This window comes from Patiria miniata, unplaced genomic scaffold, assembly GCF_015706575.1.
Source record: "Patiria miniata isolate m_02_andy unplaced genomic scaffold, ASM1570657v1 HiC_scaffold_13, whole genome shotgun sequence".
Classification (NCBI taxonomy): Eukaryota; Metazoa; Echinodermata; class Asteroidea; order Valvatida; family Asterinidae; genus Patiria; species Patiria miniata.
Genome location: NW_024037051.1, coordinates 7980468 through 8004293, shown reverse-complemented (window position 1 = coordinate 8004293; position 23826 = coordinate 7980468). Strand labels below are relative to the sequence as shown.

The following is a 23826-nucleotide window of genomic DNA, read 5'->3' as shown; positions in this document are numbered from 1 at the left end:
AGCATTCAAATCCCTGTGAACCAAAAAAAAATGAGAGAGTGAGAGAAAAACACACAAAAAAGAAAAGGAAAAATTCGAGGCTCAACATGAACATTTAAATTAAAAATTTTAAGCCTTCCTTCAGCCAAAAAGGAGGATGAGAACAATAACAAGTAAGTGTGGGGAGAAACAAAGGAAAAGAAAAAATGTAACTTAACTATATTGTATAGTGTGTAGGCATGACGCCAAAACTAAATTAAATTAACTTATGGAAAGTGCTCACAATTCATGCAATTAGGCCACTTGTGTACCTTGTAGCACGTTGCAAGTTTGTCAAATGACTTAGTACACGTCACCAGAAAATTTCAAGATTTCGTTCTCGGTAATCTCCTATTCCCCCCCCCCCCCTCCCAATAAAAACATTTTGTACTTCAATGTATTACATGTACCGGTATGCATGTATGAATGTTTGAGCCAGCAAAAAGCTATTATATTCAGTTGATGATCAAATATTTGAATATTCCGCATAATTGGGACAGCCCTGAAGTTTTCCAGTATGCATGCACATCAAAAACAGTACGTAGACGGCAGTTTAAATAAAAGAAAATACAATCAATTAATTCTCCAGCAAATTCATCAGTGAAACTACCAAAAGTACCAAAGACAAAAATTCCCATTTTCTAAGGGCTTTTTTTTTCTGATAACCTGTCACTTCTAATAAATGATACTGTATATAGGGAAAAAAACACAGTTCACAAACAAGACAGAAATATCCTTTCATTTTACCAATGAAAACAAAAAATCTCCCAAACAATTTGACCTTTAGCACTTATCAGATCCCATCAAAAAGTCAATTGCATGCCGGGCACAACAGAATGTCAGTGCACACAACGCAGACAAAAACAAACAAACAAACACTGTGAATGTATTGCTCTGTGTGAGTCCAAAATGCTGGGAACAGAAAGGCTTGGTTCAAACAAAGTAAACACAGATGTGTGTAGAATGGGCACCTTCTCCACTATAGCACACTGCACATGTGTACATGTACTTGTATATAATGGTCAACTCACAATTTAGATATGCCATCCATAACAGATAAGATGTGATTTCCACAGTCTGAGTTATTAAGTTTGTGAAAATGCACACACACACAAAAATGTATCTCGAGAATTGTTAATTCAAATATTGTTGAAAATGTTCTTGCTCCAAAAATTGAGGTTGTATAAATTAGGAGAGTTGACAAAGTGGTGGACATCAATCCAGTTTTTGAAAAATGAAGATCAGTCCAAAAATTGCTTTACAAATCCAGGCTTGCCAACTCTCACGCACTGAGCGTGAGACTCGGGCATTTCAGGTTAATTTCACGCTCTCACGCCCACATGGGATTTCTCATTCTAAAAAAAAAAATTATAATGATGATCTTTTGTTTAAAAAAATTCGTTAACGTGGTCAGAAATTGCCTAAGATCGCACCACAGAGTGTCTAGAATCCAACATTTTTTTCGGGGCCTTAATTAAATGGGCCCTGAACCCCATGCCGTTAGGGCTTCGCGCTTGCATTAGGCCTACATGTTGTTCTGATCCAGCTCTATCGTCAAATTCTCACACCCAGCTCTTACTCAAAGTTGGCAGCCCTGCAAACTATCACAAAAGATTATCTTGTTGGTATGGTAACTATGGTTACTCATAATTGGTGGGATTTTGAAGTCTTTCCTTTGTGTTACATGTACATGTACATGTACATGCACATATGTTAATTAAATAAGTGCACAGCCACTCTTTTATTGGTGTTTTTTTTAGACACAGGGTACCCTTGCATTTTTTGTCTTTTAGGAGCAGGGTACCCAACCGGTATCACCACCAGCTACATGTACATGTACATGTGTATCACCTGCCAACTTTTGTCAGTCTGTGTAGGAATAATTCCACTCAATAGTCAGTGAAATATTAACCCTAACTCACATGTACCTGAATCCATCAAAATCCACACCCCTGTTTGGGGGGATTTCGGCGGACTCAGGATAGGCCTACTTCTATATTGAAAAAGTTGGGGAATTGTGATGGATTCGGACATGAAGCCTAGGCTACTGCAGGATTTTGATGGATTCAGGATACCTCCATATTGAGCAGTTGGGGGACTTTGATGGATTCAGGATCTCAACAGATTTACTCCCGGTTAACTGGTGGATTCTGATAGACTCACTGGCTGCCGAAATTGTTTGGCATGGCAAAATTGATGGATTTTGGCGGATTCAGGATACTTTCTAGTAAATATACCCAAGGGATTAGGGTTACTGCGTGCCCTGGCCGGCACCATGTTACAGGGAAGTTTTCTATATATTTTTGGACATTAGGACCAAGTTATTGGGACTTTCTGCTGTCTCCGTAATGTCTTTGATCCCCATAATACCGGTAGCTATTGCTCATCAGGTGTGTGGTCCCCACAATTATGGAACAAGTGTGTAGTGGCAGTTCACATAACAAACCGAAAAGTGCATAATTAATATAGAACATGTACAGTACATCCCATACGTGTACATGTACAAATGTACGTACATTGTGCAACAGGCTGATGAATATTGGCATTTGTACAAAACACGTATGTGTACATACATGTATACAAGTACAATGTTGCAACTTTCCAATTTCCATGGCATGATGTGTACATTTTGTTAAAGGGGCAGTCTTCTCCTAGGTTGACTGACATTGCATCGTCACCCAAACGTTGATAGTGACAACCTCCAAAAAAAGGGGGGGGGGGAGAAATAAAATATATAAAATAAAGGGAAAGTCCAGTGGCAACTTGACTGGGCGTGTACTTGTCATGTAACGGGCAAACAATCTTGGTTACATTTAGTTGGATTTCTAACCCCAAATTTCAGAAGTTGGAATATTCATCGTTAACCTGGGAGTTAATTTACAAATGGTGTCAACAGGTTACTTTAAATAATAATTCAAAAATGTAGCACCTTTTGATTAAAAAAAACTCAGATCTGCTTATTTCCCTAAACCTACTGGGTACCCAGGTACCGGTATCCCACCGTTGACATAAGGAACCCGTCCACATTATGGAAACTGGTACCCATAACCAACTTTACAAATTACTTAGCAACTTTTCAGACAATGAAAAAGAAAGGTTTTGAATGAATGTCATTTGAGAGGAATTTTCAAAATGAAAACCAGGCAACATGGAAAACCAAATCAGATTTCACATTTATGTGCATATTAACGTGAGAGATGCTGCTTGCAAAAAGTCACATTTTACACAATAAAGCTCAGACAACTTCCCGGATTTGAATTTTGGGGTTGGGTTTTTTCACTGGTACCCCAGTACTCGTGTTATAGTTCAATAAGGACTGGTTCCCACACTACTGGAACCTGTAAATGTATGCACACCAGTAAATCCATCAAGGTCCACTGGCAATTTCTTTTTCTGTTGAATTTTGCTGATCTGAGCAGTGAACAGAAAACCTTTTGTTCCAACTTTTGGATCTTGTTGGATTCACCAAACTTCAAGCTACAGGGTGATGCAAAAGAAGGAAACCCACTTTTTGACAGGAATTTCAACCTGCATTGTACCTACATGTACTTCACTTATTTGAACTTTTTTTTTTCATAATGTAGTGAAGTATGGCTCTTCAACAATACGTGGTGAAAAAAAAAATCTTTAAAGATATAGTCCATCATTTGTAATTTGTGCATTTTGTTCGTTTGAAGCAACAAAAGTGTTCAAAATCTAATGAAGGATACTGAACAACTAACCTGATGAAGTTTCAGCTAAGCTTCAGCTGTATATTCCGAGAAAAACAGCATTCTAGGATCTCAATTTCAAATCAAAAGTTACTGAATCATGTTTTGAATTGTTTTGAATTGCAGCTTTATGCGACGTCGCGCACTGATCTGACGAATCATAGCAACCACGCGTGCATGTGCGTCGTGCCAATGCTTGCGCGCGCTTCGCCAAATAACAAAACAAACTACTAATTTAAGTTTTCCTACTGTGCGTCTTAAGACGCCTTCTTTTGTTGATTACTTCAAAATGACAGCTTCCCAGAAAGAATAATTTCACAGGGAGTTTAGTCCCCTTACTATCTTTCAACCAAGTTTGTTTTTCAACAATAATTACGCCAGTTACTTTTCGGATGGCTGCAAATGATGGACTATAGCTTTAACAAAATCGCACAAATAATGTTATTAATTATGCTCATTTGAACAAGTCACCAAACTCACTGTTGTCTATACGTAAGTCTAGTGTAGTGGTTTTTTTTGTCTTCAAATCAAGCTTTGCAGCTCAGTCAAGCGGATGGAATAAAGCCGTCCGCGGACAAACAGGTTTAAACTACCATATCTCGGAGACAAATATGCTTTTGCAATCATTTTTGCATCACTTAGGTTTAAAGATCAATATTGTAATACCACTATAAATAGAACTTTTGAAATATGCTCAGTAAGTAGGTGAAAATTGCTGACAAATGTGGGTTTCCTTCTTTTTGCACCACCTGGTACAACAGCTGTTTGGTATATGACTGGATAACATTTCACATACCTTCCTCATAATTTGCTGGTTCTTCTTGCATGTTGCCCCGCCTCGTTTTCCACCTATGTACATATAGTCCAGTCACACGATCAACAGGAACCGTCCATCATACTCCAGCATAATCAGTCAAAAACTTGCAAACTTTCCACGAGAAAGTGATAACTCCACGATGAGAAGTCAGCCATGAAAAAGTGATGAAATATCAAAAGCCGAACTGTGTAGAGCAGACTTGGTACATGTACATGGAAGTTCGATGAAGCACATACATGTACGCATACATGGAGGTTCTGGGCAAACTACAAGTGCTCACAAAGTAATCAGCAAAACCAGTACAGGTTTGGAAAATCTACTGGTAGTAATCTTTGGTGCATTTGTAGCCAAAGTGTTTAAAATGCAGGTACATACACATGTACATGAGTTTCAGCTAATTTACACCATTATTTGCTTTGTGAACAGTGTGCTAGCCTGGAAGCGTTAAGTGCCTTTTCCTTTCATTAAAAATTACTGGTGCAGGAAAGAAGAGCTGATTATACCAGTGGAGGTTGTTCATGCAGAACTGTCATTGGATAGTCAGCTGCTGACGGAGCCATTAATCTGTTATTAAAACAGGTTAACAAAGGAAACTCAGTCAAAGCTGGGCCTGCAATTAAAAAAGAAAATCGGAAAATACAAAACTGTTTTTTTTTTATTTTTTTTTTACAGACTGGTTCAGATAAGGCAAAACTTCGGGTTACCCTACCTACCCTATTTTGACAGCCCCTACCCTAATTTTCTTTGGGAAAAAATGAGGGGAAATAAATGAAATCCATCAATTACTACCTATTACCCTTGACTACACGCAGACACCTCCATATGATCGTACACACAACAACAAAAAATGCCAAAAAATTAAATTTCACTACTTACCTACCCTATTTTCAAATGTCATGTCTATAGGCCTAATCGGAAGCAGAATTAGTATTTTTTGGGGGGCCTAATACTAGTAGAGTTAACAAGAATGGTCACAAATGAAAAAAAATTAAAAATCTTAAACAGATAAATTGACTTATCACCATTTGCGGGTTAGCCACGCCCCTTAGACAACCCTATGGCATTTTTGCACAATAATTTAGTCTCAGATTTTGCACGTTTCGCGTCCATTTGTATCATGTTATTGGACGATATTTCACAAGCTGCATTAACATGATTCTAATGCGATTTTATCCCGATAGGTCAATTATATTGCATCAAGGTTTAACGTTCTTTTCTTGTTTTTGATCAATTTAGGAAAATTCACTCAAAAATAACTTAGAAAATCAAACTTAGAAATAGAAGATTTTATTCAAGTAGAGAACACAAAACAAAGATTTTTTTTAATGATTTTATCAGCGCTCCCCATTGAAAATATGGTAGGAGCCCCCCCACCACTTTTTGATTTTCAGAGGCCTAAGTGCCCGGAAAAAAAACGGTCTACATTGCAGCACGCCTCCTTGCAAAAAATTCTGGATCCTTCCCAGCTATTCCCCCTCCCCTCCCAAAAAAATATAGCCTCTAGAACCAAGCCTGATGTTGCGGCAACATTTGAAAGGTTTCACATGAATTTAATCCATTCAGCTACATACTTGTGGGCTTACACACACAAAACAAATGTGAAATTAAGATCAGTGTCAGTTTGTGAAAACTAAAATGTACGGAGTTCGCCCTAGAAGTGCCGCACTAGCTGTGCCGGGCATCAGTTCGTGAAAACAAATATAACCCGGTTCTGCAAAATTCGGACGCTTGACGAATATTGTGCTTTAAATTAATGGTAATAACTAATATGTGTTATCTTGCCGACAGGGCAAATTTACAGTGTTGCTGTGTATGCGCGCATCGTCAATGGAAAACTTTGGCGCTTCCAAGTCATAATGACTATGCACCCTTCCAATCAATGCGTGTTCTTCTTGCCTCGTGAACAAGATGGCGCATTATAATAGTGAAACACATTACTCATTAGGCAACTTACTTAGGCTGTAAGTTAGAATGTTAAATGTTTATCTATAAGTACAACTTCCATTACCATGATGACTTCATAAGCTTACATGATGATGATGATGAACAAAAAACATCAAGACAATATTGACAATTAATTTATTAAATGCAGCCTTGCAGTTGCAGACAAACATTCATTGCCATTGGCAAAATGATTGGAACAAAACATTACCAATGGGAACTAAAGTAAAGTAAAGTCGCCATAAATTAAATGACATACACAGTCAGAAATTTGGCACAATCTTACCACCTTCATGACCTTAGGACTTACACATACATGACATACCATGGAGGAAGGCGTGTTTCCCATTCGTACATGCATCCACCACACACACTTGTGGCCATAAAAAGCAAGTACCACGCTCTTTCATGTCTTTGGCGGTGCAACAAGTGCAACAAATTAGCATGTCAAAAGTTTGTCTGTGGCGCACGATGAATTGCGCCCTCTTTTGTGAAGAAAAGTTCAGAGCAATTTGGAACATTCCATTTTATTCATAGAAAGGTAAAACTTTTATGGAGATCTTATATATTCCTTATTTACACCAAAACAGAAACGTGTTACCTTGATCCATTTTGATAATTTGCTTTTTACATTTTGGTTCTTGTTCCTTTATGTTTTATTTAAGATTTATTTATCTTACATAGTGCAGAGGGGTAAGAAATCTACCAGTTTGTGACAATGTTGTGACCCAAATAAACCGAGGCAAATTCAATTTCAAAATGGCGACCTTGTTGAAGGTACATCCGCTGCGCGAGACACACAGCTGGCTACCGAAATCTGCATCAGAATTTGGTGATGAATCTGGTAATAAAACTGTAAAGTTCACAATTTTAAAATGAGCGTTAGGTTCTTAAATTTACGTACAGTTCCTAGATAGCATTATGTAGTGAATTGAAAACTTAAATGTAAATTCCAATGCGAAGTATTTTTTTAGTCAACATGAACAGAGGAACACCGAACAGGCGAATGTCGCCTTGTCGATCCGTCACCGCCGGTACACCGAACGATTCCCACCGAACAGGCGAATGTCGCCTTGTCGATCTGTCACCGGTCACATGCCGGTAACACAATAGTCGATAGGCATGATAGTACTGTTGATAGGCCCATGGAGCTCCTTTTTATAGCTCCATGATAAGCCTAAGTACTGGGCGATCGTGAAGTGTAGGGCCCCTGTTTTGTTTTGATCAACGAAGTGGCTATCGTTACGGCAGCCGTTGTTTAGCGCCCTCTACGATACTTTTTTGATACGCACGCAGGTATATAATTATTTGTTTCCCCACATTTTAGCGAGCAGTGCGACAGCTCAGTCGATAGATGGTAGGATTTTGCACCGCGAGATTGCAGGTTCGCATCTCAGTTTTGCACTCGAATTTTTTTCCTTTTCTAACCTGAGGCTTTGGAGGATTTTTTTTAAATGGGAAATAAAGTCCGAATTTCATAACGTTCAAATTCACTTTTTTTCCTTCTAATTTTATATTTTCTTCTCATGTTTTTATAAAAGTTGCAGTACTACCGTAACGATAGAAAATGGGAAATGCGTTACGCCTGCCGTAACGATAGCCACTGCGTAATTTAAAATAAATAAAATATACAAATCAAAACTACTAGGCCTACCACTGCCAGTGCCAACAGTCTAAGTTCAACTGTTCAGTGCATTTTGTTTTGCAGGTGCAATGAATGGTCCATTCCGAGCCACGCAGCGCTGGAACAGCATCATCAAACACCTGCAGAATAACGTCAGCGTCAAGCCGCACAAGACCAAAACCAAGCGATATGAGGGGTGCTTTGCCGGTGCCGATGCTGTAGACGTCCTGCTTCCATATTTGCAGCAGAGTGGGTTTGAGAGGGACATCTCCAGGGAAAATGCTGTCAAATTGTGTCAGGTAGAATTCAACGTGCATATGTCAATGTATCCGTATTGCGCAGTGTGCTATCCATACTGCGCTATCCGTTGAAATTTTATACGCTTCAAGTAGCTATTGAAATGGATAACGCAATACGCAAAACCAATTTGGTGCCCACAACTTAAAGAAATGATGTAGTGGTGGGGTAAAAACAGGCATGCAACTTTTTTTGGATCAGCCGATTTCCTCGCTTTTCACTGCACACGTATGCCATTAAAGGTCCGCGATTGCATACATGGGTGTGCGCGTTTGTTTATGGTGTAAATCAAGGACACACACGTGCAACATCATCAGTGAATCGAGGACAGGAACCAAATTGAGGACGACCTTGAGTAGAAAACGTGTACAAAACCAATGAGTGCTGTTGCGAAAAAGTTAAGGTACAAACAAAGGAAAAGGGAAGAGGAACAAAAGAAAATCGTCAATTGACACCATGAATAAACGTGGGTGCGTGGGCGTGTTCATCTTTTCAAACCGTGGACGAAAAATACCAGAGAACAAAAGAGAAAAATATCGTCCACGATTCCCAGCATACGTCTGTGATTGGAGTACAAACAAAAGAGGGACAATAGGACGTCCAAGATTGACAGTGTGAACATGATTACATGACAGGTGGTGGAGCTGCCTTCCCATGCGAAACGGGCAAGGCAAAGCCTCATCTGACACTCTAATAATGAGATGCTGATTCATGTATATTAATTGTAACCCTTTTGCTGTTTCTAATCTTTTCAGTTACTTCTGGAGCAGAATATATTTGAGGATGTGTTGACTATATCTCAGCCACCCCTGAATACTAAACCAACCTTCCAAGATACCAGCACTCAGTTTTACAGGTAATCTGTCTTGCTGATGTCGTGCTAAACGTTTAACCTTTTGAACAGTGTTTACTTCACTTCTTCATGGTAGCTACTGATCTTTTATTAAAACCCTATTTGAGCCCTTAGCCCCTTTGTCTAGGGACCATCCTAAATCATCAAATTGCCACCATATCCCTAACCCTGCCAGACGCAACACAGTGTATCAGGTGGGAAAAGTCTGGTGCACTTTGATGCATTCAGCTACCAACACCAGTGCATAGACGGCCACTTCTGAGACAATGAGAGCTAGTCCCATGGAACAATGCATCGGTTGTGTCCTGCTGCATTCGGGGACCACAGACTCTGAGGCAGTTTGGCCTTGAGGCGTTTGACCTGATGGATCTTGCTACACTGCATGTTGCTGCACATGGCAGGGTTTCTAGTCAAAATACCCTGGAGGGTTAGGGATATAAAAAATGGGATACAGTCTCAATCCTCCAAAATCATCCGTTATTTCTTGAATTTATTCAATGGAGGGGTGACCACTGCCTCAATCCTTCAAACAGGCATGCAACTTTTCCTCGGATCAGCTGATTTCCTCTTTTTACTTCCCATGTGTGCCATTAAAAATAGAAAAACACTGTACAAAGTCTGGGAAAAATTTGAATTTCCTCTTTTTTTGTGATTTCCCAGTTGCATGCCTGTTCAAAATCTTCTGACTCACTTTAACACACGTGGGAGCAGTGCGGATGATAACCAGATATTTGTTGCACTTTAAATAAATTTTAGTGCCAAATGCTAAATTTTTGAGATTAATCTGTTTTGAATGAACAGATTTGTCAGAGATGTCAACAAAACCCACAGAAGTAGTCAACGTCTGTCAGACACGGCCAGATATCAGGCAGAGAAAAGGTAATACAAATTCTTCACTTTACTCATTATTTTCCAATTGACAGTGTTTATTTGTGTGGATAATTTGGTAATTGTTGTTCTCGTATTTACTTGCAGGTCGGCCGTAGATGAAGGGCAAAGTTACCCACATTTTGATAGGAAGAAAAAACTGAGGCACAGTTTTGGTGCTGGCAAGTCAAAGAATGATCATAGGTAAGTCTTCAAGGTCAACATTTGTAGATGGACTCATAAAACTTGAAAGGTGTTTTTTTTTTCTGTAGACAGGGCAGAGACAATACAAGACTTGTGTTTAAAACACAACTGTTGGTTTTGCTTTTACGTGTGCGCAGTACGTACATTGTAGGGTAAAAGAGTGCATCTCAAAATTGTATGCACCTGTGGCATTCCACCAGGAACATTTTGAGTTTAAAGGAAATGTACATCATTGACTTTTGCTGTAATTTTCAGAAATGAACTATTTGAGGGGTTAGTATAATAGATCAAATAGAAGAATTTGTTCTAATGATTCCGATTTCTCCCGCCATACACAGATACTGAGGAACAACTTGGTGGCCAGGGGTCACAGCTCTCGCCAAGTTCATCGTGCCATTGCCAGAGCTAAAGCTATCCCCAGAAATCTAGCTCTCACGGGAAAGGCCCCTGATGCCATGGCCAAACCCATGATTCCCTTGGTTACCACGTTTCACCCCAATCTCCCTCCCATTCGCAAAATCACGAATGACAATCATCATATCCTCCATACTTCAGATCGCCTTGCCCGCGCCATCCCCAACGGCCCCACATTGGCTTACAGGCGTCCTCGAAATCTACGGGACTTGATTGTTCGAGCTGAAGTCCCATCCTTAGATGCATCCCCTCCCACCCAGCACGGTACTTTCAAGTGCAGTTCCAGATGTGTTGTCTGCCAGATTCATATCCAGGAGTCTGACTCCTTTTCTGGCCACTCTTCTGTCACTACCCACAGAACCATTGGTAACATCACTTGTAACACCCCTAATGTCATATATCTCATTTCTTGCAGGGTCTGTGGAGTGCAGTATGTAGGTGAGACTAAGAATACGCTCAAGAAGCGTTTCTATGCCCACCGGTCTACGGTCAACACCAAGAAACTAGACACCCCTGTTGGTCATCACTTCAACCTGCCTAACCACTCCATTTCTGATATGATTTTGCAGGGCATTGAATCTCTTGGCCATCGCAAGGACTCAGTTCGCCTCAGCAGAGAGAAAGTGTGGATGAATCGTCTTCGAACTATTCAACCACATGGTCTCAACATCCAACTTGGAAATGATTAATAATTTTTTTCTTCCTCCATTGTCTTCTGTTACAGATAATCCACCTGGTCTTCATTGTTTGTGTTTACCCATCTTTCCCCATCTTTCATCCCTTTCCACCTCCATACTGTTTCCCCCCCCCCCCCCCCCCCCCCCCCCCCGCATAATCCCCCTTCACTCCCACACTCTTTTGTCCGTTCCCACTCCCTGTGACCTTTGATCCTTCCCCTTTCTGGTCCCTCCCCTGTTCATACCAGACCCCTTGTGGTTTGCCATCTCCCTTTGTTTCTTTGTTCTCTCATCCACCCTCCCCTGCATCTTTCCACACCTTTCCCACCTAATCCTCCTTTTGTGTTTCTTCTTTCATCCCTGCATGTTTGTGTGCACTCCCATGTTAATGTATGTACCTCTGTCATTTCTGTTTTAGCCTCTGAAGAAGAACTTGCTAAGTTCGCAACGTCAGGCCACATTAATTTTTAGATTTATATATTTCAGGTCCACCCAGTCAGTAAGCAGTTTGCAGCAGTCTTACTTTTTTTATAGATCAAATATTGTTACACTGACACGTTTGATGTTTTGTGTTCGAAAGTGCTGGAGAAACCAAGAAAAACAAAATGTTCAAGTAGTCTGGTTCCCTGATTTTACTAAAGATAAAATGGATCAATTTATAGATGCCGGGAAATTGTAAGGTAAGGGAATAAGTCTAGCTGGCCTGCACCTGTTCATGAACATGTAACCAATAGCAAACAAAATTTGGAGCAGTAGTTGAAAAAATAGTTAGTTTTTTCCAACGGTGGTCAGCCGACCACCGTTGGAAATGTATACAAAAATACCATTTTCTTGAAAATGACTTAACACCAGGTGCCATAATTTTACAGGATGAGTTAGACTGTCATTTACTAATATCCTAGTAAGATATTTCGTAAAAACTTGGTAGTTTTATTTGTCTCGGTTTGCAAATGTTGTATATTCCCTTTAAGACACTGGAAAGATATACAGATGAGAGCACTGATAATTGTTTGAAATTTTAATTGCAGTAGCTTTAAACATTCATAATATCTTTTCAATTTGAAGAAAAAAAACCAGCAAATGTTTGCCAGAAGACCTACCGTACATGCAGTTGCAGTCCTATGATTTCCTGATGAGTATCCATGGAAGTACTGCTTTACAGCAAAAAACGCCAATATTTTTTTTTTACTTTTAGTTGCAATCTGGTGCTAATTTTGAACAAGCTTTAGGAAATAAACAAAAATTCTATCTTTTGAGACAATTAGAGTCTTCTGTTTGTCGTGCATCCTTTGCTGGGGAGAGAAAAACTGTGACTCAAATTGAAAAACAAAATTGTTTTGTTCTGCCTAAGACTTCATTCACTACTACACATTTTCCAGATGTGACGAAAATGACGGTGGGTCGGGTTTCACCAACCTCTTCGAACGCAAGAAGAAAAAGAGATCTAGCTTTGGGCTGGGCAAATTGAAAGCAGAAGTATTGTCGAGGTTAGTGAGAAATTATCAACACTGACATCAGCGGTTACTATCTTACAAATAATAATAATCGGCATTTAAGAACGCTCTTTTTAGTAAACTAAATCACAGCACTTTAACAGTATTATTATTACCCCTGATCATTGGACCAATTAAACATTCTAAATACCATCTCAGCTCCCTGGGGAGTATACAGCTGGATGCTGCCTGTTAGGCGCAAGCAAGCTAAATCAATCACAATAACCATCTCTGCCCTCACAGGTACCCATTTACTCCTGGGTGGAGAGAAGCAATGACTGACAAAGTGCCTTGCCCAAGGGCACACGCACCATGACCCCGGGCTTGACTCGAACCCACAACCTGCAGAATTACCCGCAGACCACGAATTCAGTGCCCTTAACCACGAGGCCACGGCACTCCACAAATATAAATTGTTTGTCCTAATTTTTGTAATATTTTTTTTTTTTTAGAGACTACAACAGTTAAATCAGCACAAACCAAATAAACGTTTTCTCTTCGCATCGAACATGTATTTTTTTAATGAAAATCTTTTTATCATACTTGCAGGAAGGATGAAGGAAATCACTTAGACACACCGGTGGAAAAGAAGAAACGTAAACGGAACAGTTTTGGGTTGGGACGACTCAAGACAGAGAACAGGTTTGCTGGATTTTCTTGCAATTGCAGAGTGTCACAAAAAGGGGTACAGCTGTGCCGAGTATACAAACAATTCAAATATTCGATTCTCAACCGAATATCCAAAAAGCATTTTATCAATTGGACTATTCAAAAAATGTGAGCAGTTCAGTTGATGTACCAAGCTCAGAGAAATTATTCAGCCTCAGTATTATTATTATTATTATTTTTATTATTATTAATTATTTCTGGTAATGAAACCAAGGATTCCTCAAAAGCGCCCTAGGCACTGTAGCTCGCAAGCCTGAAGAAACCTGTGGAGAGAAGACAATGAGAAGAAGTTACAGTTTTAGAGGTGGGAGGAAAAGCCCAGAAGAATATTCTGGGGAAAACCCACGGAATCAGGCAGGGACTGAAAACCCAATCCACATATTGGCCCAGGCGGGATTCGAACCCGGGTCACAGCGGTGGAAGGCGAGGAAAGTACCACTACGCCAACCTGACTCCCCATAAGCCCATTGTTCCTTTATCTTTTTTACAGTTACAATATTAGTGGGTCAGTTGAGAGTATCCCTCAGTCCGGGGACAAGAGAAGAGCTAGCTTCAGACTGGGCAAGCACAAGATAGAATCAAAGTAAGTGAAGACTGTTACGGAATACCAGCCTTGTGTCTTGGTACTGGGGGCCATTGTCATGAAACTTGCGAGCACACTAATTTGCTTACGATGGAAACAATTTATCAGCTAAAATGTTATATGCTGTATATTGCTTGTGATTGGTTTTCAGCTAATTTATGCTTGGCGTGCATTGCTGCAGGGCAGTATTTTACACAATTTTATAAGCAATGTATACTCAGTACTCGATTCCTTCGATAAAATCTTGCGGGAGAATATTCATTGTCTTTTTCTTGTTACATTTTGCACGTGCGGCATATTTCCATCATACCACAATGAAATCATCATGTCCGTGCAACAAGGTCATATCTCCCAAGATTGGCCGTAAATGAAACCCATGTTTCAGAATGTCAAAAGGTCGTATCGCACTTAAAATAACCTGGATGTACATGCAAACTCAATGGACGTCGAGATACGACCTTGTTGCACGGAGCGTATTCGCGCGAGATACGATTTTGTTGCACAATGGAGTTACGACCTTGTTGCACTGACGCGACAAAATGTTGTTTTTAAAATCTAGATCCCTTTCAATGAAATTTCATTTTCATTTCTTGACTCCTTTCTGCCTGTCCAATAAGATGTTTTTCTCATTTTTCCCCTGGACATTGCTGGTGCAGTGATGCAGGTTCACAGGAGTCCCTGTCGCAACCTGAATACAAGAAAAGTAGAAGGAGCATTGGCAGTTTCCGAATCGGGAAGCGGCCGGAAACAAGGTCAGTTGTGTTTTATTTTATTCTAAAAACAATCTGCCTAGTGCAGGAAAAACCAGGCCAAACCCAACAAAACCTTAAATATCGACAGTGTCAGCAAAATAACCTCACTTGATATTTTTTTTCTCAGAATGAGTCAAGTTGACTTTTCAGCATGAGCTTAATTGTACAAGTTTCGTAAGGCTGGTCATGTACATTTACATTGCAAAATACTATCCATTATTTTGGGGCTACCTTTTCTTTATATACTCAGAAATAAGGATCTAGAGACAGCCAGCATTACTTCAGAGGTGTCCCAGCAAAGTGAGACCAAATCGACGAGTAGCGGCAAAAGTAGCCAATCGAATGACTGTGATGTAAGGTCCGTCCAATCAGTGTCAACACGGGATAGACTGAAAGCAGAGCTTGGTGAGTACACATGGTTTCTTGCTACTCACTGAGTATGTTATAGCGACTCATTACTCAAAAGTAGCCAATCGAATGACTGCAATGTAGGGTCTGTCAAATCAGTGTCATCACTGGATAGCCTGAAAGCAGAGCTTGGTGAGTACACATGGTTTCTCACTACTCACTGAGTACATGTAGTGACTCAATACTCAAAAGCAGCCAATCATACGACTGTGATATAGGATATGTCCAATCAGTGTCATCACGGGATAGCCTGAAAGCAGAGCTTGGTGATTACCTATGGTTTCTCACTACTCACTGAGTACATGTAGTGACTCATTACTCAAAAGCAGCCAATCATATGTGACCGGCTCCACAAAAAAGGGTATTAAGTCGCGCTGTGCACAATCGTGTAATGACCTGCTCAATATTGAGAGGGTCAACATTTGTCAAAATGTGATTTTCATTTTTTGTCATGAATGACATCTTTACTACCTACAGTTTCAGGTTTCATCCACAGAAATGTTGATTTTGATGAACAAAGTGGAAAAAACAACCATTTTGTGTGCATCGTTCTGTTGTTCTACAACAAAGCCAGCTATTTCAAAGCCTGTTTTCTCAGTTGTGTAATTTGAACTCCTAGGAAGTAATTCATATGCAAATCTGTCATATCTCAAGAACGGAAGGAGCTATGGAGCTCTATTGTATACCAAATGAAAGCTTACGTTGTGGGCTTTCCAACCATGTATATAACTCAATTTCACTTTTTTGCGACATAATACCCTTTTTTGTGGAGCCGGTCACATATGACTGCAATTTAGGATCTGTTCAGTCACTGACATTATGGGGAAAGTTTGAAAGAATTTGAGTATTCCTATTTACTCATAACTCATTGAGTATATGTATGTAGTTACTCGTTACAGTGGTTTCTTGTCTTAGGATGGGTCAAGTTATTAATAGCAGTGAGGAGACTTTGCACCAATCGACTCAGAATGTTTTCTTCTACTTTCAAAGATGTGAATGAGATCTGGAAGGAGTCAACCATACAGAGGCTTTTAGAATTAGTGGATATACCCATGCTGGAAGATATCCTGTCCTGCACAGAGAACTTTGTAGTGCCCAGTTTTTCCAGTGGGAGTGCTATCAAGAGGGGGAACAGCAATCATCAAGAAGCAACTCGGTATGTCTCAATCATCACTGTAAAGTCAACTATTTTTCTTAACCATTTTTACTAGCAAATCTTGTTCTTCTGGTTCTCTTAAAATAGTTTAAAATCTGAAAATAAAGTGAAAACAATTGAGAAATTTTTATTGCCTTTTTCTGACATACATATAGATCACCTCATTTCTTTCATTTTTTGTGTGGAAAATTTACAATGTTATTAAAGATTAAAACACTAAAGAAATGGTTTGCAGTTTGGAATTTGTAAACTGTACAAATGTGCATTCCGTTGAGGATAAACAGAAAGTTTTGCAACTTAATTATATTCAACTCTTTCCAAGAATATTTTATTGAAGTAGTGATGGGATTTACCATCTTATTATGTGAAATTATTCGCTTGTAATTATTATTGCCTGTTGGCTGAAAGGAGTCGGAGAAGCGTTTCAGCCAAGACCACATGTCCGTGTTCAGAGAATGAAATAAAACACTGAAACAAACACAAAATAGTCTGCTAGTTGCACAAAATGAAAAAGCAAAATCATCTTTGTGCTTTCACATGCAAAGCTTCACATTCCTTCAGAAAATCAGAAACGTACGTATAGTACAAAAGTTGTACTGAGGACATTCTGGTGTTGAAGTCAAGTCCATTGCAAGTTCATTAACAAGTCCGGTCACAATAACATGAGACGAACAATAACAAAAGAATACATACAACTTGATTTCGGACAGGATGACTTGTGGTGGTCTTTTTAACCACTTCGATTATTTTTGCCGAAAATTCAGAATTTCGCAAAAGGCAAAATTTTTCAGCCAACTTCTGATATATAGCCAAATGCCACAAATACTGATTCGCAAGAGTCATTTCAACAGCATTTGTACGATATTTCTTGCTGAAACCTCACATGTTTCAGTACTCTGGGGTGTGCACTGGAGCGTAAATTGTACAACCATAGGCCGTGCACAACGGCCAGTTCAAGATCAACACACAGTCCGCCTCCACAGACTTCGTGTGTGTACAAAAGACACGAGGGATTAGCGTGTTAAGACGTCACCCGGAGGCGAGTCGAGGCAATCTTGACGTCTTGACCTGCCAACCGTGCCTGTGTATTAAAACAGCCAGTGGGTGTTATCACGTCCTCCAACGCGAACTGGTTAAGCACCTGTAAGGATGGATTTGACTACAATATCAGGACATCCTTTGCTCCCAGATAAAAATGTACAGTGTCCGACCATAATCTCAACTCCTTGTGATTCTATCTCCCAGGGATCAGTGGCTATCATCAGCCCTGGCCTGCCTGCGGTCACACCGAGACAGCTCCACCATCACCGACAGCTTCCTCAGCGCCAACAACAGCCAATCCCAGTCCGCGGTCCACGCCCGCAAGCTCCTCCTCTTCCAGACGCTGTCCAATCACATCACGGAGCGCCGGCGGCCGCTGGTTCCCCCGGAGCTCCAGGAGATACTGATGGCCATACTGGGGTCCATCGCTCGGGGGAAGACCTCCAGGGCTATCGAGTTGGCCCAGTTGGTCTTGGTGATGCTGGAAGCCAAAGACAGGGACGAACTGCAGAAACTGCTTCGGTTCATGGCCTCGGCTAGCTCAAAAACTGCCGTCAAGTTAAGCTATGAGGTATTCATCCATACTGCTTTCAATTTAAGAGATTTAATATCACCAAATTGAGCCATGGAAACTCTCCAACTGATTGAAGGCCTGTCTGTACAATATTGCACATTTATTTCCATCAAAGCACAGTAATTCCTCGGAAAAGCAGTACATGTATTAGACTATCATCACCTAGTTGAATTTCAAGCATCATACCCTATTTTGCAAATTGAATCTTAATGGCAACAACTTTGAATGATTGAGTTAGGATTCGCTGTTTGTGGAGTCATACCGGTTGCGAAATTGTTCAAATTAATTAGAGATACTGGAGGCCTCTTTCATGCGATTTGATATATGTATGTATCACAGGTAATAAGACCTAACAACCTTAAAAAAAAAAAAAAAAAACACTGATTGCATTTTGGCCTTTGAGCTCGATAAGGTGAATTAAAATATTTTTGAGAAGACACATGAAATGTTCCAAAGATTGTCAAATTGTTGATAAAATATTGATTGCATATAAGCACATTCTTCAAAAAATAGAAGAACCATTCACTGAATCTGTTGCCGTTCCAATCATAACACATGGAGTAACATGCATTCCATTCAAACTAGGATATTGGCACAACTTCTGTTTGTAATTCTGGACCACTGAACACCCACTTCTTTTGAAGCACAACCACTATATGACCCTAACCCCTCCTTGCCCCTTCCCACAGATTGACAACCGCATCACGGTGATCACCTCCTTCACACCGGCCATCATCCCGGGTAAGATCGTGTCCCCGGTCCAAGCTAAGAACCTGGTGGCTTTCATGATGGATTGCATGGATCGCATCTGCAAGGTGCCACACCTCGTAGCGGAGACGGCCCAGAGAAGAATAGCACGGTTAAAGGCTGGCCACCGAGACATAAGCAGAGGTGGGTTTCTCTTTCACTGAGCTCCGTAGGCGACAAGAGAGGGCGCTGTTTGAGCACTTTCGAGAGCCCAGTGGACAACGCACTGCATGTGCATACAGTCTTGATTTACTACACCCTCGAGGACAATGCTTTGTGTTTCCCTTTGTCCCTGTAATATAACACTCTCCCATAGACTAAGCACACAAACTTACTACAGAGGACCGTTTCCAACAAAAGACCCAACTCCCGAGGACTGAAAGGATCTGTTGTTCTCCCTTTGTGTGTCGGTCCTCAGGGGTTTTGTAGAACACGTACATACTGGTTCACACGTGTATGCACAAAGCCATAGTGTCTTTGCGTGAGCGTCAGGCGTCGGCAGCAATGCGTTCCAATGTCCCTCTCAGTGGTCTCCCCCAACTCTTCCTTTCTTACTGTTGGGGGGGTACTTGTGCACGGAGCTCATAAGCATTGGCTGAAGGACATCTTTAAGCAGCTGGCATGGGCTTTGCACGTATGATGATCTTTTAGAGGATTAAATGAAAAAAAAAATACTCAACCTAAACTTCAGGCAAGCAGATTTCCTTGCCAAGACTTTTAATGTGGGATATTTGAAATTGAAAAACATTGTTAAAAGTCAAACTACAAAAGACAAAAACTTCATTGAAAAGGGGTAATAAATTGAAAGCAATTATATACATCAACTTGGAAAGATAAGTTATATAGTCGAACCCTGATAAGAAGAGCACTGATAATACAACATCCTGCTTATAACCAGGAAAATGTTAGGCCCAAAGGCTTTGTTTTGTTTGTTTTTCTTTGTTTTCCATTACTGATAATACAAGGTACCTATTATAACAAGGTTTTTGGTAAAGTCCAAAGGACCTTGTTATAAAGGTGATCGACTGTACATCAGCTTGACGTCATCTGTGCATCATAGTTTTGTCAAGGGCAATCAGTTCCATTGCATGGTCAAAGAGTTAATTCTTAGGAAATTAGGAGTGTGATGCTCCTAAGAAGAATTTGCCAGCAAGATAAACTATATCTCCTCAAATGACACTTGTTATCTCAATTTCCCGTCCCCACAGACTCCTGCTGCATCAGAGTGACACCGCAGCAGTATCACCAACAACGCACATTGGGAACGGACGCAGCACTCCGCGAGTTGACCAACGCCATCATCGACGACGTCAAGATACCACTGAAGGACAAGAGGCAGCATCTACACGACCTGAAGAAACACCACCCAAAAGTGTACGATAAGCACTTTGCCAATATGCTGTAGTGTGGTGTAGCTAGCTTCCTCTTTGTTTTTTTGCAGTAGTGCTTTATAAAAGCAGGTGAGATTTCATTGGAAGGCACTGTCGCATTTTTGGCTTCATTTTTCCTCAAATTGATCATACTGGCGGAATAGTGCTTAGACATCTGCTCTGCCCATAAATTGTGCAGTTGCTCTAACAAGTGCAGAAATGGCAGCAAGTTTATCTAGCTTAAAGATACATGTAATATACAACAGTTGTAAACATCAGAAAACAAAACTACCAAATTATTATGAAATGCCTTACTTGACTGTAAGTGAATAAGAGTGTCAAAGTGCATCCTGTGAAAATGTAACACTTGGTGTGCTGTCATTTTCGTGAAAAGTGGAATTTTTGTATCAATTTCCGACGATGGTCGGCCGACCATCGTTGGAAAAAAACAACATTTTTTCAAATACTGCCCCCAATTTTATACCAGATTTAGTTGGTTCACATTTTGATGCAATCTGTTACACATCTGTAACTGGGTGCAAGTCAGCTAGTCTGGTTCCCTGGCTTGACAATTCCCCAACTTCTATAAATTATGTTTCATCTGAAGTAAGGTCAGGGAACCAGACTACAAAAAAGAACATTTTTTCTTGTTTTTTTTCCCAGTATCTATAAACAAAACTTTAAACAGGTCAGTGTAACAATATTTGCCATAAAATAACTAATAATCTACGACTCACTTTTACAGATAGCCCTTCAATACACCCGCACTTTCCGTGCACTATTTGTAAAAAGGTCTTTGGCAATGCACAACCTTAACACAACTGACTAGATCAAGCTACATACACATGCAAAATATTGCTCGCATTCAAGTTGGCTTTTCCCATCTCCATCAGCCGTAGTGATGCAAATTGTAGAGCAGATTTTTAAAGGTAAAGTCCATCATTTGTAATTTGTGCATTGTGTTCGTTTGAAGCAACAACAGTGCTCAAAATCTAAAGAATGGTGCTGAACAACTAACCTGATGAAGTTTCAGCTCAGCTTCAGCTGTATATTTCGAGAAAAACAACATTCTTAGATCTCAATTTCAAATCAAAAGTTGCTGAATCGTGTTTTGAATTGGGCCTGAATTCAGCGTCTGAGACACGTTCTCACTGAGCCGATTGCAGCTACGCGATGTCACGCACTGTTCCGACGAGTTATAGCAACCGTGCGCGCGTGTGCGTCGTGTCAACGCTTGCGCGCGCTTCGCCGAATAAAATAACGAACTACTAACGGAAATTTCCAACAGTGCTTCTTAAGACGCACGCACCGTTGGAAAGGCCTCCTTTAGTTTTCTTCAGAATGACAGCTTGCCATTTCGAATAATTTCACAGGGAGTTTAGTCCCCTTACTATCTTTCAACCAAGTATGTTTTTCAACAATAATTACGCCAGTTACATTTTGGATGGCTGCAAATGATGGACTCTGGCTTTGAGTCAGTCACAGGTCATTGTAACAATATTCACCCTCAAACACTAACCCCCAAATCCATCCATTTTATGTTGTATATTACCTTTGAGAACTAATAATCTTCGACTCATTTTTACAGATAGTGCTGCTATTCACTAGTACTTTCTGTGCGCTGTTTATAAAATGGTCATTGGCAATGCACAGCCTTCACACTACCGACTAGATCAAGCTACACTGCAATCATACACATGCAAAAATAATGCTACCATTAAAGTTGGCCTTTCTCATCTCCATCAGCGGTAGTTTTGCAAATTAGGCAAAAAAAAAAAAAAATACTCGGTCTCTGGTCAGCCCGCTTGTCGATTTTAATCATGCGCGTCAACCTTTTTTTTTCTTTCAAATTAACACGGAAGCTACAACAGCGCCCTCTATTGCCACGCCTCCTCAAATATTTGTACCAAGGAGCACCAAGGAATGGGGAAATTGCACCAAGGCAAATGATACAGGGCACCAAGGCAAATTATGGAGGACACCAATGTATAATGAGGATACCAAAAAAGCAAAATAGTACCCACCTTGACTGTATAATACAAGCTTGAAAAAAAAAAAGACAAAAAAAAAACCGAAAAACGCGTTATCTGACCAGAGACCGACTATTTTTTTTTTTTTAGGCCTTATAGAGCAGATTTTTAATTAAGTCAGTCACAGCTCAGTCGCACAAGTACCCTCTCAACGATAAGAAAGTGAGACTTGGGGGAGACCACTGGGAGACACATTTGAACGCTTGCCGACAACGCATGATGCTCACGTAAAGACACTGTGGCTATGTGCACATTCAGAATAAAATAAGTTGTGGTGTGTCCCGTCCACTGCGATCTTGAATGTGGTAAAAAAGCTCCCTCTGTTGTTTGCGCACAGAGCCCATAGCTTGTCACTGACACGTCTGATTACCTGATAGAGAGTATCTGATAACCTGAAGATTAGATTACTTCAAAATTCAAATTGGACCAACGGAACCCACAAAAAAAATTTATATCACACTTTACACACCAATTGTTTTGGATCTTTTTTTTTTTTTTCTTTTGAACAGTGCAACCAGCTGTAACCGATTCTCAACAAAGATGATCACACACACTGAGAAAAAGAAGTAAAGTTCACTTTTGAGTGGCAATAAATTGGAGAAACATTGGAGAAATTGGAGGGAATGTACACTACAGTTGATTGCTAGAAAATAAATTTGAGTGAAGTTTTGAATTACCTTGGTAACAAAATTAGGCTGCCAGTTGAATGTACAGTCCAGTTGATTGCTAGAAAATTAATTTGAGTGAAGTTTTGATTTACCTTGGTAACAAAATTAGGCTGCCACTGACTTTTCTATGGATTTGAAACTTAATGATGTCATGCTTTATTAACACCAAGCTCGAATAAACAAGCATGTAAACAAACTGTGGCATATGTATTGGCTATTGCTTGGGCAGGTGTCAGTTTTCAACCTCGAAAAATTTCCATTTCTTTAAGTTTTTTTTTTTTTTTTTAGATCTTTTTGACAATCTTTAGCTGATACCCTTAAAAAAAAAAACTATATTCTTCAATGCCAAAGTATTAAGTCTACTTGTATATACGTATTTATATATAGAAACCAATTATGTATTCACTAGGAATTAAACACTATTTACTTCAAAGGGGATTTTGTTTTGGGGTAAAAAAAAATGAATTTTTTTTTTGGGGGGGGATACAAATTAATATTGACTTGTAAAAACAAAATTACGTTAATTGCCTATTCAGAAACATGTTTTTATTTAACCCGTTTTCTCAAATTAGGTATACAAGTTTCATTTCTTTCTCAATTATGCTTTTCCTTTTTCTGGTTTTGCGAGATGTCTTTAATGGTAACAATGGTAACAATGAGAGATCAAGATTTGTATAAATCAATGTGTACTTGTGTGTTATTCATACACCAGGAAATATTATATGAGCTGCTTGGTTAAAAAATTATAAGCGAAATGTCAAGCAATGTATATTTGTTGTGACCTGTTCTCAGTACTAATGCATGCAACATGTTTTGCTTGGTACATCACAAAATTGAGCTGTATCATGTCTGGGCTTATGAACAAAATAATACAGTCAACTTTCTGTAACAGGTTTAATAATTTCATCTCCAG

The 23826-nt window shown here is 39.8% G+C and overlaps 2 protein-coding genes across 2 annotated transcripts in view; one reads left to right on the top strand and one right to left on the bottom strand.

The window, feature by feature from the left end:
* The window catches only part of LOC119721191 (synaptotagmin-7-like), a 32966-nt gene extending 26029 nt beyond the window's left edge, over positions 1-6937 (bottom strand). The window contains 2 exon segments of the mRNA XM_038191097.1: positions 4525-5155; positions 6773-6937. Coding sequence (XP_038047025.1) covers positions 4525-4555 — 31 coding nt within the window. The 5' untranslated portion in view covers positions 4556-5155; positions 6773-6937.
* Positions 6938-7236: 299 nt separating this feature from the next.
* Positions 7237-22939, top strand: LOC119721190 (DEP domain-containing protein 7-like). Its single transcript, XM_038191096.1, has 15 exons — positions 7237-7330; positions 8195-8409; positions 9163-9263; positions 10062-10139; positions 10236-10331; positions 12802-12909; positions 13465-13557; positions 14075-14167; positions 14824-14919; positions 15170-15324; positions 16318-16483; positions 17729-18095; positions 18788-18989; positions 20054-20219; positions 22755-22939. Exons 1-15 carry the CDS (start codon positions 7246-7248, stop codon positions 22813-22815), a joined length of 2082 nt encoding a protein of 693 aa, XP_038047024.1. The 5' UTR covers positions 7237-7245; the 3' UTR covers positions 22816-22939.
* The last annotated feature ends 887 nt before the right edge of the window (positions 22940-23826 follow it).

What these genes read in the sequence shown, in the direction of transcription:
- LOC119721190 (XM_038191096.1), top strand. Translation starts at nt 7,246, where the DNA reads ATGGCGACCTTGTTGAAGGTACATCCGCTGCGCGAGACACACAGCTGG. An exon ending in ATGCTGTCAAATTGTGTCAG is followed by an intron (nt 8,410 to 9,162) that starts GTAGAATTCAAC and finishes TAATCTTTTCAG; the next exon opens with TTACTTCTGGAGCAGAATAT. An exon ending in AAGTCAAAGAATGATCATAG is followed by an intron (nt 10,332 to 12,801) that starts GTAAGTCTTCAA and finishes CACATTTTCCAG; the next exon opens with ATGTGACGAAAATGACGGTG.